The following is a 14,968-nucleotide window of genomic DNA, read 5'->3' as shown; positions in this document are numbered from 1 at the left end:
TCTAATAAAAAACAGTTCGAAAAAGAACGTTAGCAACACGACGGATCAATCAAGTTCAATGGTAAGTGCGTAAGGCGTGGCCGAGCTAGCGCTAAATTACATGCTGTTAGTGTCAATCACCTTACAACACAGCTGGTTACTTCATTAGTTCGTTGGCTATGTTCTTGTCAATATGATTTCTAGGCATCGAGACAAATATTTCATTTGTGGCAGAATGTGTAGGTACTTTAAATATTTTGATTTTTAGCCGTGCGTTTGTCAACGTCAAAATTTGAATTTGACGTTGACATCTGTATAGTAAGCAAGTTCACAAAGTAACATAGGTAGCTAGTTACTTGTGTAAATCTGATAAAAGATAAAATGGTTCTGTCTATCAATTTCTGTCATTAAAAAAAACGTTTAGAAATCAAAATTATGACAGCAAAATTGTGTGGCATCTATCAAATAATTCGTAGCACGTGTGCAAAATTTTCTCACGCTCTTTAAAAAACACGCACCACTGTCATTTTCACCGGAGTAATTAAATGCTTGCAATAACGCACTACCATAATATTTTTTAATTTTATAATCAATACCGTGCCTACTACTCGTAAATTAATGGAAAATCTCTTGACTCTGAGGTCTTATTTCCGTTTCCCGAAAACGATTGTCAGATTCAAATATTGCGCCGTATTTTTGATTCACGTAATCATAAATTCTCAAAGAAAATATAGATCCATAATACGGTATGCGTACTTTTTTTGATGAAAATTATGTACTTAAAATATTTGTTTAGACAATATTGCCCTATAGGTACCTACAATACTAAATGGGGTAGGTAGGTACTTATGGAACACCTTTCTTCAAAGTCATAGATGCCACTTGTTGATCTTGCTATACATTGTGAATATTATTATTTTAAGCATTGAATACAGACACGAATGACACAACGTGGAATTAAAAACAGTGTTAATAGTCGTAGCATTACCAAGGAACAGGAAACAATGAACGAAAGTGAAGTTAGTTTCACAGTTGAGTTGGCGCGAAACTTAAATGCTAACACATGGATCATTCAGTTGAACGCGATACGCGATACAAAAAATGCTGACATATTAAAAGGTGGGTGGCGCGCTAGTTTCAGGACTGTCAACAAATACTAATTACCTATCTATTAAAGAACTAATTACTTTTTATGATGCACTGGGTTAATCCAAAAATGTTCAAGTTCAATTTAAACTTCCATTAATGTACTCAATTCTAAATGTAGTAGTAAATACATTTTTCGTCAAGTTTTAGCTCGAGGTAGGTACTGCTTGCGTAGGATAGGTACCTACGGTAAATATTAAATCTCAAGGTAAATGGTTACTCGGATTAGCTCAAAAGACCATTGAAAAATACCAACTATTTAATGTAATCTATTGCTGTAAAATATAGTTACCAAATTTTGACCTATTAATTAATAATGTCAATGGTTTGACGGATCTATGAGCCTATAAATAAAATATGACTAATTAAGAGCTCGAAGCAAAATACGCACCATACAGTTTCTAAAATTCTACAAGTGTAAATAGATTACCTTATGGCAATTAGCCAGTGAATTCAATAGAAACTACTTCCAGTTGCTTCCTTGTATGGTATTGTTTTAATGTATGCCACAATACACATCGCGTGATGACTTTCGGAAGTGTACTATGTTATATGGAACAAACAGTAGTCATTACCTGCGTTAAACGATTTATTTATCGACGAAATGCAAATGAGATGGCGTGTTAGTTCGGTAAAGGTGAGTAATTAGTTCGTGTAATAAAAGATAGGTTTGAATAGGAAATGGAGAAAGAAATGCCGGAAATAATGAGGTTTTCCTGCACTTTGATAGAGATGTACGATTTGTCCCAATAGGGTACACAAAATAAATTGTAGTCAGTGGTGGACTTGACTTAAGTACCTATATTAGAACTACATAAACTTCAAAAAAATATTATATTACAATTTATAAGTGAGGGTTTACAAGTACATTATAAACAAATACAATGTTTTAGTTATGTATCTTTTTTATTAAAAAGTTTTTTTGCATATTATTATTATAGTAGGTATGTAACATGACAAAATTAACTTACTGTTTTTTAATTGCCTTTAGATTAAATGTATTTGATAGGTAAATCATCCATTTAAAATGCATTCTTATTTTAGGTGATGCATAACAAGACTTATTATTATACTTTTCTAGACAGTTCATAAATTACTCTCTAATTACACAAATAATCAAAAATAATAAAAATTTTATTACATAAATATATGTATAGATTTAGGAATTAGAGCTTTGTTATGAATATATTAAAATGTAAGATGGAAATAATTACATCCAATTCTATTTTTACTAGAAAATGTTGCAGACATAAAAATAATTCAATCAGCTTAAAACAACAAGAGTACTTTAATATTCTATTGACTTAGTAACAAAATGTATTATCAAACTACTTGACTTTAATAAATTGCCATTCAAGTTCATACACTCCAACTGAGGTCTGGTTCTTCTCATCATAGTCCACCCATTCTTTTTCTGTTAAATCTACATCATCAAATGTTTTGCCTGAAAGAACACATTTTAAATTTATATTTTTAATCTGTATGATTAGAATAGGGCTAAGATGATTTGTCAGAAAAATAGCATAATAGTAGATTTCACCTCTTCTGAATAAATACGGTATAATTGACTTAAGTGTAATATTAATATATTTTTTCATAGATATGCTGTTACTTTATCTATTGGATAGGTTATCCAACACTTATCAATAGGCTATGCCCAAAACCATTAGCCCGCGGTTTCTGAGTAAATTTAACAGTAGTTTATCTATTCAATAGAGTTTTTTTTGTATGACTTATTGACACTATTGAATAGATAAACAATCGCTAAATGAACCTCAGAAACCGGGAGCAAATGTTATACATTAATTAATATCATGACCAGTCATGAGAATTCGGTAAGTAACTTGCATTACAGAAGTGTATCTTGTATGACACTCACCATCATCTTCAGCCACCGCAATCCAGCCAGATTTGGGCTCAAAGTCAACTGGCTCAATACCTCTGCAGTCAAATATTACTAACGTTTTGAACTTTCCAATATCATTGTTTGTGAACTGGCCTGAAGTGTAAAACATTTAAAAATATTATTAATGATATTCAGCTATATTGTTATATTCAAACTTAGAATGTTTTAAAAACTTCAGAGAAATGCGTATTATATTGGTAAAGGAAGGATACATTAGACACTAAGAGTTTATTCTTCAATTTGAAAGAGGTTATTGCGACAAGCAGAACAACAATCATTTTATGAAGACATACCATTTGATCCTTCAATAACATCGATGCTATTCTCCCTTGAGCATAATTTACATTTAATTATCAAGTTAGTTTCCGATCTATTGTGCTTTTGTGGTACTTTCTCAGCCTCTGTGAGATCATGAAACTTTTCGGTCACTTCACCGCAGCTTCCGCACTTCAATTTTAAAAACCATTGGTAATGTGGATGGTTTGTGTACAACTTTTCTATACATTCTAACGTCGCTTTAATTTGGAGAGCGATTTTGACCATCTTGGATATATATTTATAGTAATATCAGTAAATGTATTGAATTTCTAGAAATATCAATACGAAAACACCGACACGTCAATGTCAAAATGTCAGTGAACTGATTAAGTTGTTTTTTTATTGCTTTTGAACACTGGTCTTTTGATACGTACATCGTTGATTAGAAATTAATTATATATTTAGCATTCTTATTTTGAAGTCTAGACGATTTTAAGTATGTATCTACAGAAAAAGTACTATAAGTAGAACTTCAGCAGTGATTGCAATAGTTTGCGCACACTGCAAAGGTTAAGGCTATGGAAAAAAAAACACTTGCTTGATATAATTTAAAGTTTATTTCATTTATAGATGAATTCAAGATATATTCATACATGTTTACTTGCAACAAGCAAAGGAAAACTATTTTAGTTTATAATTTGCGTATTACATAGAGAAGCTATTAATAGAATGTGGATAAAATATTTTTTTGTTCTGGTCAGTCTAGCTGCGTGGTAGAGGGGCGACTCTGATGCTGTTGCCTTGGTTATCTGTGTGGAGGGTTAAACCCATCTCTTGTAAGACTTCGTTATCTACTGGACCTTGAAGAGTCATCTTTGATATGACATCCTGGAAAACAAAAGAACACGTACATAAAAACTCCCTAACCTATACTTGATCAGAGCGGTGGACGCAAGGCCTAAACCCTCCCTCATTCTGGAGGAAACCATTACCCAGCAGTGGGATACACACGAAATAAAAAAAATGAGCAAAACACTTCGCTAAAGATACGTAATGAACACTTTATTTTTTTAAGTAGTAGTCCACTGTACCTGATTTTCCGGGCAGTTCTCGCAAAGGTTTCGCACGGCGAAAATAACCCATTGCATTATTACTGTTTTATTATAAGGAAATGTATTTTCAGCTACCTGTAGGAAATAATAACAAAAAATACATAGGTGTAAAAAAATATGTAGGTATAGTATATCTAATATCTATGCCAAACATAAGAAACAGAGCTCTGTCGAATAGGCGACCGGCGGTTCCACCAAAACCACGTTCCCACAAAATAAAACATTATTTTCGATACTTTAGTCATCGTTTGCAGTATAAAAAGGATACACGGATTGCGGGCGTCAATATTGCAGCAATCAAGAAGCACCGGGATCACTTCTAATTCACGGATCTGAAAACACAAAAAACATGTTATAATCTTCAGACCACGGAAGTAAATTTTCACCTTTTGTAAGAAACGTTATACCAGAAAGTCATAGGTTATTTTTGTATGTGCTACATTAGCTACAACTGAACTGGGCGGGTAGCTAGAAATAATATAAAGAAATATTATTATACCAATTTCTTATTTTCTTGGTTCTTCCAGCAAAGGTTGGCGAGCGTGCGTACGAGAGCTGCTTTGAAGCCGAATGCCACGTGACGTTCCACCGTCTCTACGCTGGTTACCGTCTTTTTCGGAGTGGTCATGTCTATAGCACCTAGCCTGGAACGAAGATAAAAATGAATAAAAGTGTATGTCTGTTACACTATCACACAAAATCACTGAACTATCTAATTTCGACGAAATTTAACAGGGTGATAGTTGAGGACCCGAAAGCAAACATAGGCAACTTAAAACATGTTTGAAGAAGCTAAAGGGTATCCAAACTATTATATTAAGTGGCAAGTCTTGCCAAGGTCTTTTAAAAATAGTTCATGCCACTAGTAGAGTCTACTCTAAAAAGAAGAAATAAAGTGAAATTAGAAACCCCTGTAGTGGACAGTTACCTTGTTTTCTGAGCTTCAGGCGAATCAATTTTAACCGAAGGCACCTTATTGATATTATTCTCATCAGAGATCTTTACTTCTTTCACAGGTTCACTTTTCTTCTCGACATTAGTGCTATCAGCCCTTGTCTTCTCCGAAGAAATACCGAGAATCTTCTGCAACTGTTCACTCAGATCAAAATCAGTTGACAAATTCTGGCTCTTCTTAACTTCTTTAGGCGTATCCGGTGACTGTTTCTGTGATTCCGTTTCTAGTAAATTATCAGCTAACGGAGGTGAAATTTCACTCGGCGAAGCTTTAATCTCACATTTTAATTCATCTTTAGTTAAGTGAATTTCTGTAGGCGGATCATTGGGTGAACTTTCTTGCGACTCTGTCCTACTAGTCGGTTGTAATTCTAGCCTTGGCTGCAAAGCTACTGGAATTACTTCGGCAATTGTGTTCATACTACCGTTCGGAGAAGTAGAGTCTATTATCAAAGGAGGCTCTGTATCATCACCAATGTCTATTTTATGTTCTAAACTTATTCTTCTTGTAGGCAAAGGCACGCGATCGTCAGCCTTAGGCACCGAACTACTTCGCTTATAAGCAACTTTAGACATATCAGTATCAATTTTCACAGAATTACTCCTTCCGTTCTTAACGTCGGGTACCGATTCGGAAAATTTCAATGGTTGCATGTTGTCTATGGATTCCAGTTTGTCTAAATATGGCGGGTTGTCCGTACATTCAAAATACTGTTCACTGCTCTCAGATTCCGTGCATTCTGATGTCGTTTCGTTACACGAGAGCATGTTGTCCGCCGAATCGTTTTTCGTTAATGGATCTGTAAATAACATTATAATGAAAAATGCTATAGTTTTATACATTAAAGGGCCATCTCTAGACGATCTATAAGAGTAAGTCTAGGGTCAGCCGAAAGTTATTTTCTATGTGTATGTTTGCATGTTAGAATCAACCCAAAAACTACTAGACCGATACTATTTATAGTTAATTTTATAAAAACTGTTGATAAATGTGCTTATTTCTCATTTCCATTGCGTGTGGTTAGTGTTCGTTCATAAAACATATAACACTATTATTTATAAGTAATCTATCTACTTGGCAACACCAGTCGGAAATATAAAAATGACTTTTGATATCATAATTTGAATCATATTTTTATGTACAAACTATGATGAAAGGGACATAACAGCATGATTGAATCGAACACATGTTAGAGTGAGAGGCGTGTTGTCGCATATTTTAGACCGAAATATAGTATACTATTACTTATGTAAAAGGTTCTTTTTTCATCTGTTTTTCACAATAATAATTCTAAATTAATGGGTCGAAGTTTATTTAGTTCTAAAGCGAAGTTATGTTTACTCTTAAAACATGCAGTTTACTTACAGAAACTATCGAAATCATAATCTGAAATTCAATCAAAGAGACTTTAAATAAGATTGGAATTAATTTCAATAGCGTTTTTTTTTGTATGAGTTTTAACGAACCTCCGAAAAGTGGGGTAAAACAACGCGCCTAATAACTTTCTATGTCTTCATAGAGCCGATAGCTGCTGCTGCTTGGAGGAAGTAGATATCAAACCAGCCCCCCGCAACTTTGACCGCATGGACATTAGTTTTACCATTTTCAACACGTTTTTTTATGATTTTTCATATAATTTTTTTTCAATAATCAAAAATGTTCAATAATCCTCTCTTGGTGCTCCACTACACTTCCTAAGAAATGCTCATACCCAACTTTATACGTCCAGTAGTTTCGGCTATGCGTTGTCTATCAGTCAGTCACTCAGTACCGAAAGAGTTTTATAAATATAGATTAATAACTTTAATGTATTGACTTGACGCAGACGTTGTCTCCGTTACCGAATCGTCGCCGAAGTCTATACTAATATTATAGTTAGACTTCGGCGACCACATGAATAACTTCACGGCTAACCGTGTTAATTTACCATGTAATCTTAAATCATAGGCAAACACTGCCTATAACTAATCATTTGAACTGATTTGCGTTTCTAATTTACATGACGGATAGCTGAAAAGATCGACTGTCGGTTTAAAGCGCGGTGTCTTTTAACTAAAAGGATGACTATAGTAAAGAAAACGTGCTCGAGTACACTAACCATATCGATCCATTTTCTTAGTAACTAGCTGACCCGCGCAACTTCGCTTGCGTCACATAAGAGAGAATGGGTCAGAATTTTCCCCGTTTTTGTAACACTTTTTACTGTTACTCTGCACCTATTGGTCGTAGCGTGATGATATATAGCCTATAGCCTTCCTCGATAAATGGGCTATTTCACACTGAAAGAATTTTTCAAATCGGACCAGTAGTTCCTAAGATAAGCGCGTTCAAACAAACAAACTCTTCAGTTTTATAATATTAGTATAGTATAGATGCGACAAGCCTTACGCGATTAAATTGTATATTTTAGAATTGCCGCGGCGGGGTATGTGTTGACAATAAATTTTATTGATCAAGTAGATTTCTTTAATGATCTACGTCGCGTCTGTTAACTTATATATTTCCGTCTGCGTCATAATACTTTAGTAGATACTCAAGTGGAACTGTACTTAATAAGTCTATATATTTTATATAGCATGTTTGTCTGCTATAATAATAAATTATTGACTTAACATTTTAAAAACAAAGACAGGAAAATATGGATTGTGTAGTAAAGTTTTTATATTTGCATGACTTGTAACTATGGATTAAATTTTAGCAGTAATTTATTAAGTTTGTACTTTTGTTCCTATTTATAACTTATCCATTAAAAGACACAGCAATCTAGCTTCCTACATATTGAAATATAACATCCCTTTACCTCGTCGTTCTGCCTGTCTGTCCGTCTGTTCACGACAAAGTCTAAAATGTAGGTAACGAATTGTAAAGTTTTACGAAACGGATGCGACGTCACGGAGTCATAAGTTACAGCAAATCCCCAGGAAGGTTTCGGTGTATAAATATTTAGCCCAGACGAAGCTGAGGATGACTGCTAGTTTTTCAATAAATTAGAAATGTTTCTAGTACTTACTTTCAGGAATATTAACGTTAGAAATATTTTCGTCGTTAATTAGCGTCTTGCCTGTTGCTGCATACAGTTTATTGATAGATGAGAAGAAGTTTTGACTCTCTTTGCCAAGCTTATGTATTGCACGTAGGAGAACTGGAAATTAAAATAGAAGAAATAAAAAGAATATGTTTATACATTTGTAACTAGTGGCATATGATATAATTTAGAAAATGGAAAAACACAGAGGTATCCCGGTATTAAACATCAATTAAATCTATTTGTTTAAAAGGCTTAAGACTATAGTAAAGATGAATATTATACTCACAAGCACAATTAATAAACAATGAACTATCTGTTTGCAAGCAGTCCATATACGCATCCATACTTGATGCAGTAGCTACAATCTCCAACAAGAACACTACCTCTTGCGGTTCAATACTATTCACATACTTATCAACCGTTTTCAAAATACAGTCTGATTTACTTTTAAACTCATGCGCCATGAATTTCACAAAGTTTACAGACACATTTATGTCCTGAGACTCCGTTGACATAAGAATGTTGTACGCTAGATTAAGTACTAACATTCTACATTCCGGTTCTAATTTGGAGTATAGCCTTTCTATGTAAGTGTTTTCAACACCGATAAGATATTCTATGATTAAGTGTGGATATTCCGTATTCCCATTACCATACATGTAAGCTAGGGAGTTTAATAGAGTTACGTCGTCTGGTAACACATTCGGTTGGCCTAAAAGAATGTTGTAAACAATCATAGCAGCCGCAGTTGCAATTTTATCATTCTGATCAACGAGACTGTTTAAGATGTTTGCGTCAAATTTATTCCAAATCATAATTTGGTTGAAAGGATTATTGACAACTAGGTTTCCTAATGTTTGCATTAAAACTGTCATGCAAGATTCAAATTTCTTTTGGAGCTCTTCATTTACGAAGTCTACACTTGGGTGTTGGTATTCTGTAGCTAAGATAAGCATAGAATCTAGTATGGAAAGTTCTTTTGAAATGTATGTTTGCATTTTAGTGCCGGCCGCTGCACAGGATCGTACAAGTCGGAGACATTGTTCTGCTACTGCTAGGGTACTTCTGTTGTATGAAGCCTGTTCCACATCAAGCCGCATTATATGTAGAACTTCTGCGATTAGCCGTAGCGTATATTCGGACGCTTTTTTCCTGGAATTATAAAAATAATTTTATTTCACTAACTATCACAGGTCAGTTTTGGTAATAACTCTATAAAATAATACGCTCAACAATATAATATCGTTAAGTGTAGTGGTATCGAAGTACTTGAAAGAATGTTAATATAAGAAAAACAGCACACGAAAACAACCTAACATGTTAGGCTTACTTTTACAGCTGAAACTACTTACTTACTCTCTATTCTATCAAATTACAATTTAATTTAACTTAAGAATTTATTTACTGAAGACTTGTAAAGAAATAAATGAGCAAGCACGATTTATTGTTTTTACTCACGGTCGCAATCGTCCGGTCTCGGCATCTCTGGAAAGTTGGGCCTCAGCCTTTAACATTTCCTCCACAGCGTCCCATTCTCCAGTTTCTAATTGAAAATTAATTAATTTGGCATCTAATAATATTTCCTCGGCGAACCACACGCTTTTATCCCGAGACATTTTGGAGAAATTGAAGAAAATAAAAATCTACGCAAGATATCGTATCATATTTTGACAGATGAATAAACTGACATGAGCATAAGTTGACAGTGACAGGTTGAACTCGCGTGTTTCCTCTACTGCGTTTCATGTCGCAGAAATTTTTATTCAGTGTATAAATCTCATGAATAATGTAGGTACTGAATATTATTTTTATGTTTTTTTGTATACTAATTGAAACCGGATTGAAAGTAAAGAGAGAACTTGTTAATGAGATAAAATCACGATCATCCCTCCGAGGTCCAGAACGATATTTTGCTCGAAGCGACAGAAGCTTTATAATTAAATAATTATAAGTTTTACATTGTTCATTTATATTATGTGATGATTATTGATGGAAAAGCGAATGGTGGACGAGTAAATTGAATAGGTACCTAGGAAGCAAAAATGTAAATTTTTCTCAAAAGAAAATTAGAAAAAAGATTTTTATTCTGAATGTGGTAGGAATGTAGCCTAAAAAAATTCAATTTTCTACCTAACTCTATTTATATTTTTATTTAAAAGTGTGCTCCATGGATTTGATGCTATTTTAAAAAATATAATAATTAAAATTTTGTTTGCAGTGGATATAGTTCTGAAACGAAAACAATTTTAGTATGAAATTTTGAAAAATAGAAGTAATCAAATCACTCTGTTGGTCACCCGAAGCGGTGATAGTCGCTTGCTCCCGCCCCCGCTTCACCGTCCGGTCGAACGACGAAACGGCGAGAATGGCATTTGTGCGTGAAATTGTATCAGTTTTTATGTGAACAACTGCATATTTCTCACAGCAGCAAGTTCACCCTCCGACCTTAAGTTCATTTGTGCAATTATACCTTACACTGTGTTGAACTATGTGCCGTTTTAAATAGTTTTGTGTCGAAAAATTTTTGTGTGACTGGTTCGGGGTGGTATCCCGTGGATTTTGTTTCATTGTGCCGTGCAATAATGGTCAGAGTTCCCGCTAACATCGTTGGAATTTAAAACATTCGGTGAGTCATCAACATTTAGAGTTTTAACGTTCGTTGTATTGATGTAAATCGCACAGGAATGTGCATGTCGATCTAAAAATACCAAGAAAACTTGCATTGTTGCGATGTTCTATTCGGTTCGTGTTAGTGAGGCTATTTATAATCAAATATATCTTGTTTTCTTTGCTCTTCCGTGTTTGTTGGGGAATGCAAACATAGTTTTAAAAATTCTGACATTCCAGTATCAAAATATCCATTCTTTTTATAGACAAACCTATTGTGTTTCCAGTACAACAAAGTTATTTGCACACATTTTTTTTCAAAATTATAACCAAGTAAAGTAATCAGTGTGTTGATGTTGTTAACTCTGAGAAGTTTATGTTCCATGAACATAGACAAGTGGTTTCTTAAAACTTGTGGTCCAAGCAGGTTGCACTCTGGGTACCAAACATCCAGACTATAAACCTGACATGGTGCTAATTTACCAATTAAATAAACAAGAAAACTGTTAAAAACATTGAGTAATATCATAATTATATATTCAGTTACTTTGCTATCATATCTCAGACAATTTTCAGATAAGATTTAATTCATATCAGTGGCACTTTCTAGATAAGTGTTCACTATTTAAATTTTATTGAAACTGTTCTTATTAAATGTGCAAATATTTATTGTTGTATTCTTTATTTAAAAATCTGGAGTAACATCTATGAATTTTTCTAACCTGTATAGTGTGCCTGTTTTTTGTTAACTGAGGAATTAAATTACTGTTAATATTAAAACCTAGTTGTTTTAATTAATAAGTGCCAAAGTGCCATCACATAGTAAAATGAGGTAAAAATAACTTTTGAATAAAACATTGTTACATGATTACCTATTTGAAAGTTATTTAAAAGGTGTTATCCTTGACTATTATGTTCAAAAGCAAGATTATGGTAAATATAAGATTTATTTACCCCTTCTTCTATAGTTTATATTCAAAACCAAGGTCCCATATTTATCATTCTTGATGTATTTCTAGACTCTATGAAGGATATTTTAATCCATTTATAGTTATGTATGGTTAATGTAAATTATGTGCTGGTATCAACTTATACTTATGCATGTTATTATTTTGTAATTTGTAAATATTAATAAAAATGTAGGCCAATTTTGAATACAATGATTCAATATAAGGCAAGTAGGTAGGCAGGTATTAGATGATAACAATATTGATTAAAATCACCAGCTTCTAAGAAAGATGTTAAAAAGATTATATGAACAAACAATTGTAATACCTAGTGTCAATATTTGAAGCTGATAATAAAATACTAAACAACCACTAGGCACTTTATTTCATAATCTTTGTACACATTTAAAATCACTATGCCAGTGATTCATGCAAACTTATTTTTTTTACTGTTACCTGTTTTTTTTTATTCATTCATATAGGTACCTATATGAATACATACCTACCTACATACTTGAGTTCTAGGTGGTTCTTATTGATGACATTACTTTTAGTGAGTCGTTACACCTATATTTTTTAAGTATAATGAGTTAAATTTGCAGCTGACTTAAGTAGTTTGGTAACACTTACTTTGAGGTGCAATACATATCCTATATTTCTTAATGTACTGGATCATCACCTCTCCACTCCTTTTTACATTGGAAACTGTATTTTGAACAGACTTAAACCCCCTTGACTTGAATTATTTGGTGTTATTCACCCAGTAAAATATAGGTGCTGTAGAGTTATACCCTATAACAAGTAATCAGCTGTCTCTAAATCAATTTTATACTTCTATATAGACTACATATTGGCCTCTGTCGGCAAGAAAACAAAATGAGGGTATTCAAATATTTTATAGCTTGTCTGAAATTTCAATAAAACCACAGTGTGAGGTAATTGTTACAAGGCCACCTGAAACCAAATTTTCTCAACTATCTACAAATAAAAAATATCAACAACAACTAAGTGTCTTAAAACCATTGTTATGAAAAAAAATCATCAACAGGTGTGCCATTTCATGGAAACAGGCCATTGTTGCAGATATTACAAAAGAAGTAATCAATCTCTTTGTATGCGATACTGCCTAATGGAAGATGTTTTAATGAGATGTTATGATTTAAGATAATATTATGTACCTTATGCCCTATTTTACCAACACAAAAAGGTTTACATACATACATAATATCACACCTTTTTCCCATTAAGGTAGCCAGAGACCAAAGCTTACAAGTATATTTGACATCTTAAATATCCTTATGATAAAAAAATTGCCCTAATTCTGTCCATCTACTGGGCAAATGCTACCTACTAGTATGCGTAAGATTAAGCCTTGAGTATTCCAGTCTGGTTAAATAATAGTCAACCAGCACAGTAAACTTCAAATACATAATTTAAAATGTTTAGTCAATCTTGCTGGCCATCTCACTGCTGGACAAGACTTCAGCCAAAGTCTTGAGTTTTCCACTCATTTTAAATGCAAGTTAGCTAACAATAAACTCTATAATATCACACATACCTAAGTTATTATTAAGAACAACAATGGTTGCCTAGCTACTAATCAAATCTTGGTATTGGTGACTCAGATGACCACCTAAGTTGCGCTTTAATAACACTATTATCTTTTACTTAACCATGACATTGAAGGTACTTTATACAGTATTATGTATGTACATAATATTCTTTGAATTTTGTCTTTATGACACAAACAACATACCCACTTACCTACCTAACTTCCATAGTTTTAAAATTTACTGGAATTGTTTGTAGGAACTAGAATGTAAATATAGAATAGATAGCATATAATATAAATATGAAAACTAAAATTAATAAAATAAATGTATTAAAATTTGATGTGTTTAATTTAATTTAGGTTTTTATTTACTGTTACTTTAATATCCTAAAGGGAAAAGCTATTGAATAAATCCATAAATAACAATTAGCCTAACAAATTTAGTTATTATAATGATAACAATACAATGAGATTGACATAAACTAAACTATATTTTTTCCCTGTATGGTTAGATATCAAACAAGTTATTAAAATTTATATTGTGAATAGATTTAAAGGTTATTTTTCCTTCTCCTGATAATGTATTTTGTCTAAATATTTCCTTAAATAAAGCTTCCTATTTACAAACCTGAATTACCTATATACAGAAAAAAAAACAGTATTAAATGTTTTAGATTATGTATTAGAAGTTGTTCGAGATTTTTGTTTAAATTTACCTACCTAGGTTCTTGTAAATACGTCATAGACACGCATTGATTTGATGGACTAATGATAGCAAATTGACGTCACGACTTGCCTCGACCTATGTGCCAGACGAGAGTTACTGAGTGGAGAGATGATAATCTTATCACCAGACTACTCACAGGCTTCTTAAGGCAGGGATACACTATAAATGACTCGCGTCAAGCAAGGCGATTTCGATTAAAGATATATATTACAGATATAATAGAGTTCAAGTCCAGTCTAGTATTTTGAATAGGGTAGGCATATGGAATATATAGCAGGCCTGCTTGATAATTTGGCGACATCTACTTTTTAGACTACTTCCGTAGCGCAGTGGTTAAGGTCACCACGCCACTACTATTGCGTCGAGAGGTTTTGGGTTCGGTTCCCGCACGGAACAATCCCCAAATAGTGTTTTCGGACCTGATTGTCCTTTGCGTTCGTTATTTGTATGTTTGGAATTCTTGGAGCGCGAGTTGTCTTTTTGAACAAACTTAGGACCCTACGGACGAGCAATGCGTGTCACGTGTCACCTACAGGCTCGGGACGTTTGTTCTCTAATGTATACATGGCTAAATTCGTGGTGTTTTGTTCACAGTGCCCCAACCGGCATGGATGAAGGTCTTCTGAACGATCTACTCGAGTGCTCCGTGTGTCTGGAGCGACTCGACACATCGTCGCGTGTCCTGCCCTGTCAGCACACATTCTGTCTCAAGTGTTTGAAGGTAAGACATCTATGAAGAAAAGCTTTAGCA

The 14,968-nt window shown here is 33.5% G+C and overlaps 3 protein-coding genes across 4 annotated transcripts in view; 1 reads left to right on the top strand and 2 right to left on the bottom strand.

Annotated features, from left to right (window-relative positions):
• Nucleotides 1–22: 22 nt before the first annotated feature.
• Nucleotides 23–3,738, bottom strand: LOC142980729 (UPF0587 protein GA18326). The gene is made up of 3 exons (XM_076126291.1): nt 3,325–3,738; nt 3,005–3,124; nt 23–2,569 (listed from the first exon to the last, which is right to left on the bottom strand). The coding sequence occupies exons 1-3, from the start codon at nt 3,572–3,574 to the stop codon at nt 2,454–2,456; spliced, it is 486 nt and encodes a 161-aa protein (XP_075982406.1). The 5' UTR covers nt 3,575–3,738; the 3' UTR covers nt 23–2,453.
• A 151-nt stretch (nt 3,739–3,889) lies between these two features.
• Nucleotides 3,890–10,097, bottom strand: LOC142980728 (uncharacterized). The gene is made up of 8 exons (XM_076126290.1): nt 9,843–10,097; nt 8,671–9,536; nt 8,367–8,498; nt 5,330–6,155; nt 4,901–5,045; nt 4,670–4,733; nt 4,381–4,442; nt 3,890–4,177 (listed from the first exon to the last, which is right to left on the bottom strand). The coding sequence occupies exons 1-8, from the start codon at nt 9,998–10,000 to the stop codon at nt 4,052–4,054; spliced, it is 2,379 nt and encodes a 792-aa protein (XP_075982405.1). The 5' UTR covers nt 10,001–10,097; the 3' UTR covers nt 3,890–4,051.
• A 592-nt stretch (nt 10,098–10,689) lies between these two features.
• The window catches only part of POSH (SH3 domain containing ring finger posh), a 44,832-nt gene continuing 40,553 nt past the window's right edge, over nt 10,690–14,968 (top strand). For both annotated transcript variants that reach the window (XM_076125792.1, XM_076125791.1), the window contains exons 1-2: nt 10,690–11,010; nt 14,812–14,938. In XM_076125792.1, the coding sequence (XP_075981907.1) occupies nt 14,825–14,938 (114 nt within the window). In that variant the 5' untranslated portion in view covers nt 10,690–11,010; nt 14,812–14,824. The remainder of the gene's footprint in view (nt 11,011–14,811; nt 14,939–14,968) is intronic.

Source organism: Anticarsia gemmatalis, chromosome 18 (assembly GCF_050436995.1).
Source record: "Anticarsia gemmatalis isolate Benzon Research Colony breed Stoneville strain chromosome 18, ilAntGemm2 primary, whole genome shotgun sequence".
Taxonomy (NCBI): domain Eukaryota; kingdom Metazoa; phylum Arthropoda; class Insecta; order Lepidoptera; family Erebidae; genus Anticarsia; species Anticarsia gemmatalis.
The sequence above is the reverse complement of the archived record's forward strand: the minus strand, read 5'-3'. Positions and strand labels throughout refer to the sequence as shown.

Coding starts and splice junctions, on each gene's coding strand:
- LOC142980728 (XM_076126290.1), bottom strand. CDS start 10,000: ATGTCTCGGGATAAAAGCGTGTGGTTCGCCGAGGAAATATTATTAGAT. Junction 6,156..8,366: donor TAACGTTAATATTCCTGAAA/GTAAGTACTAGA, acceptor TGTTATTTACAG/ATCCATTAACGAAAAACGAT. Junction 5,046..5,329: donor CCTGAAGCTCAGAAAACAAG/GTAACTGTCCAC, acceptor TCTTCGTTCCAG/GCTAGGTGCTATAGACATGA.
- LOC142980729 (XM_076126291.1), bottom strand. CDS start 3,574: ATGGTCAAAATCGCTCTCCAAATTAAAGCGACGTTAGAATGTATAGAA. Junction 3,125..3,324: donor TGTTATTGAAGGATCAAATG/GTATGTCTTCAT, acceptor TTTACACTTCAG/GCCAGTTCACAAACAATGAT. Junction 2,570..3,004: donor TGCGGTGGCTGAAGATGATG/GTGAGTGTCATA, acceptor GTGTTCTTTCAG/GCAAAACATTTGATGATGTA.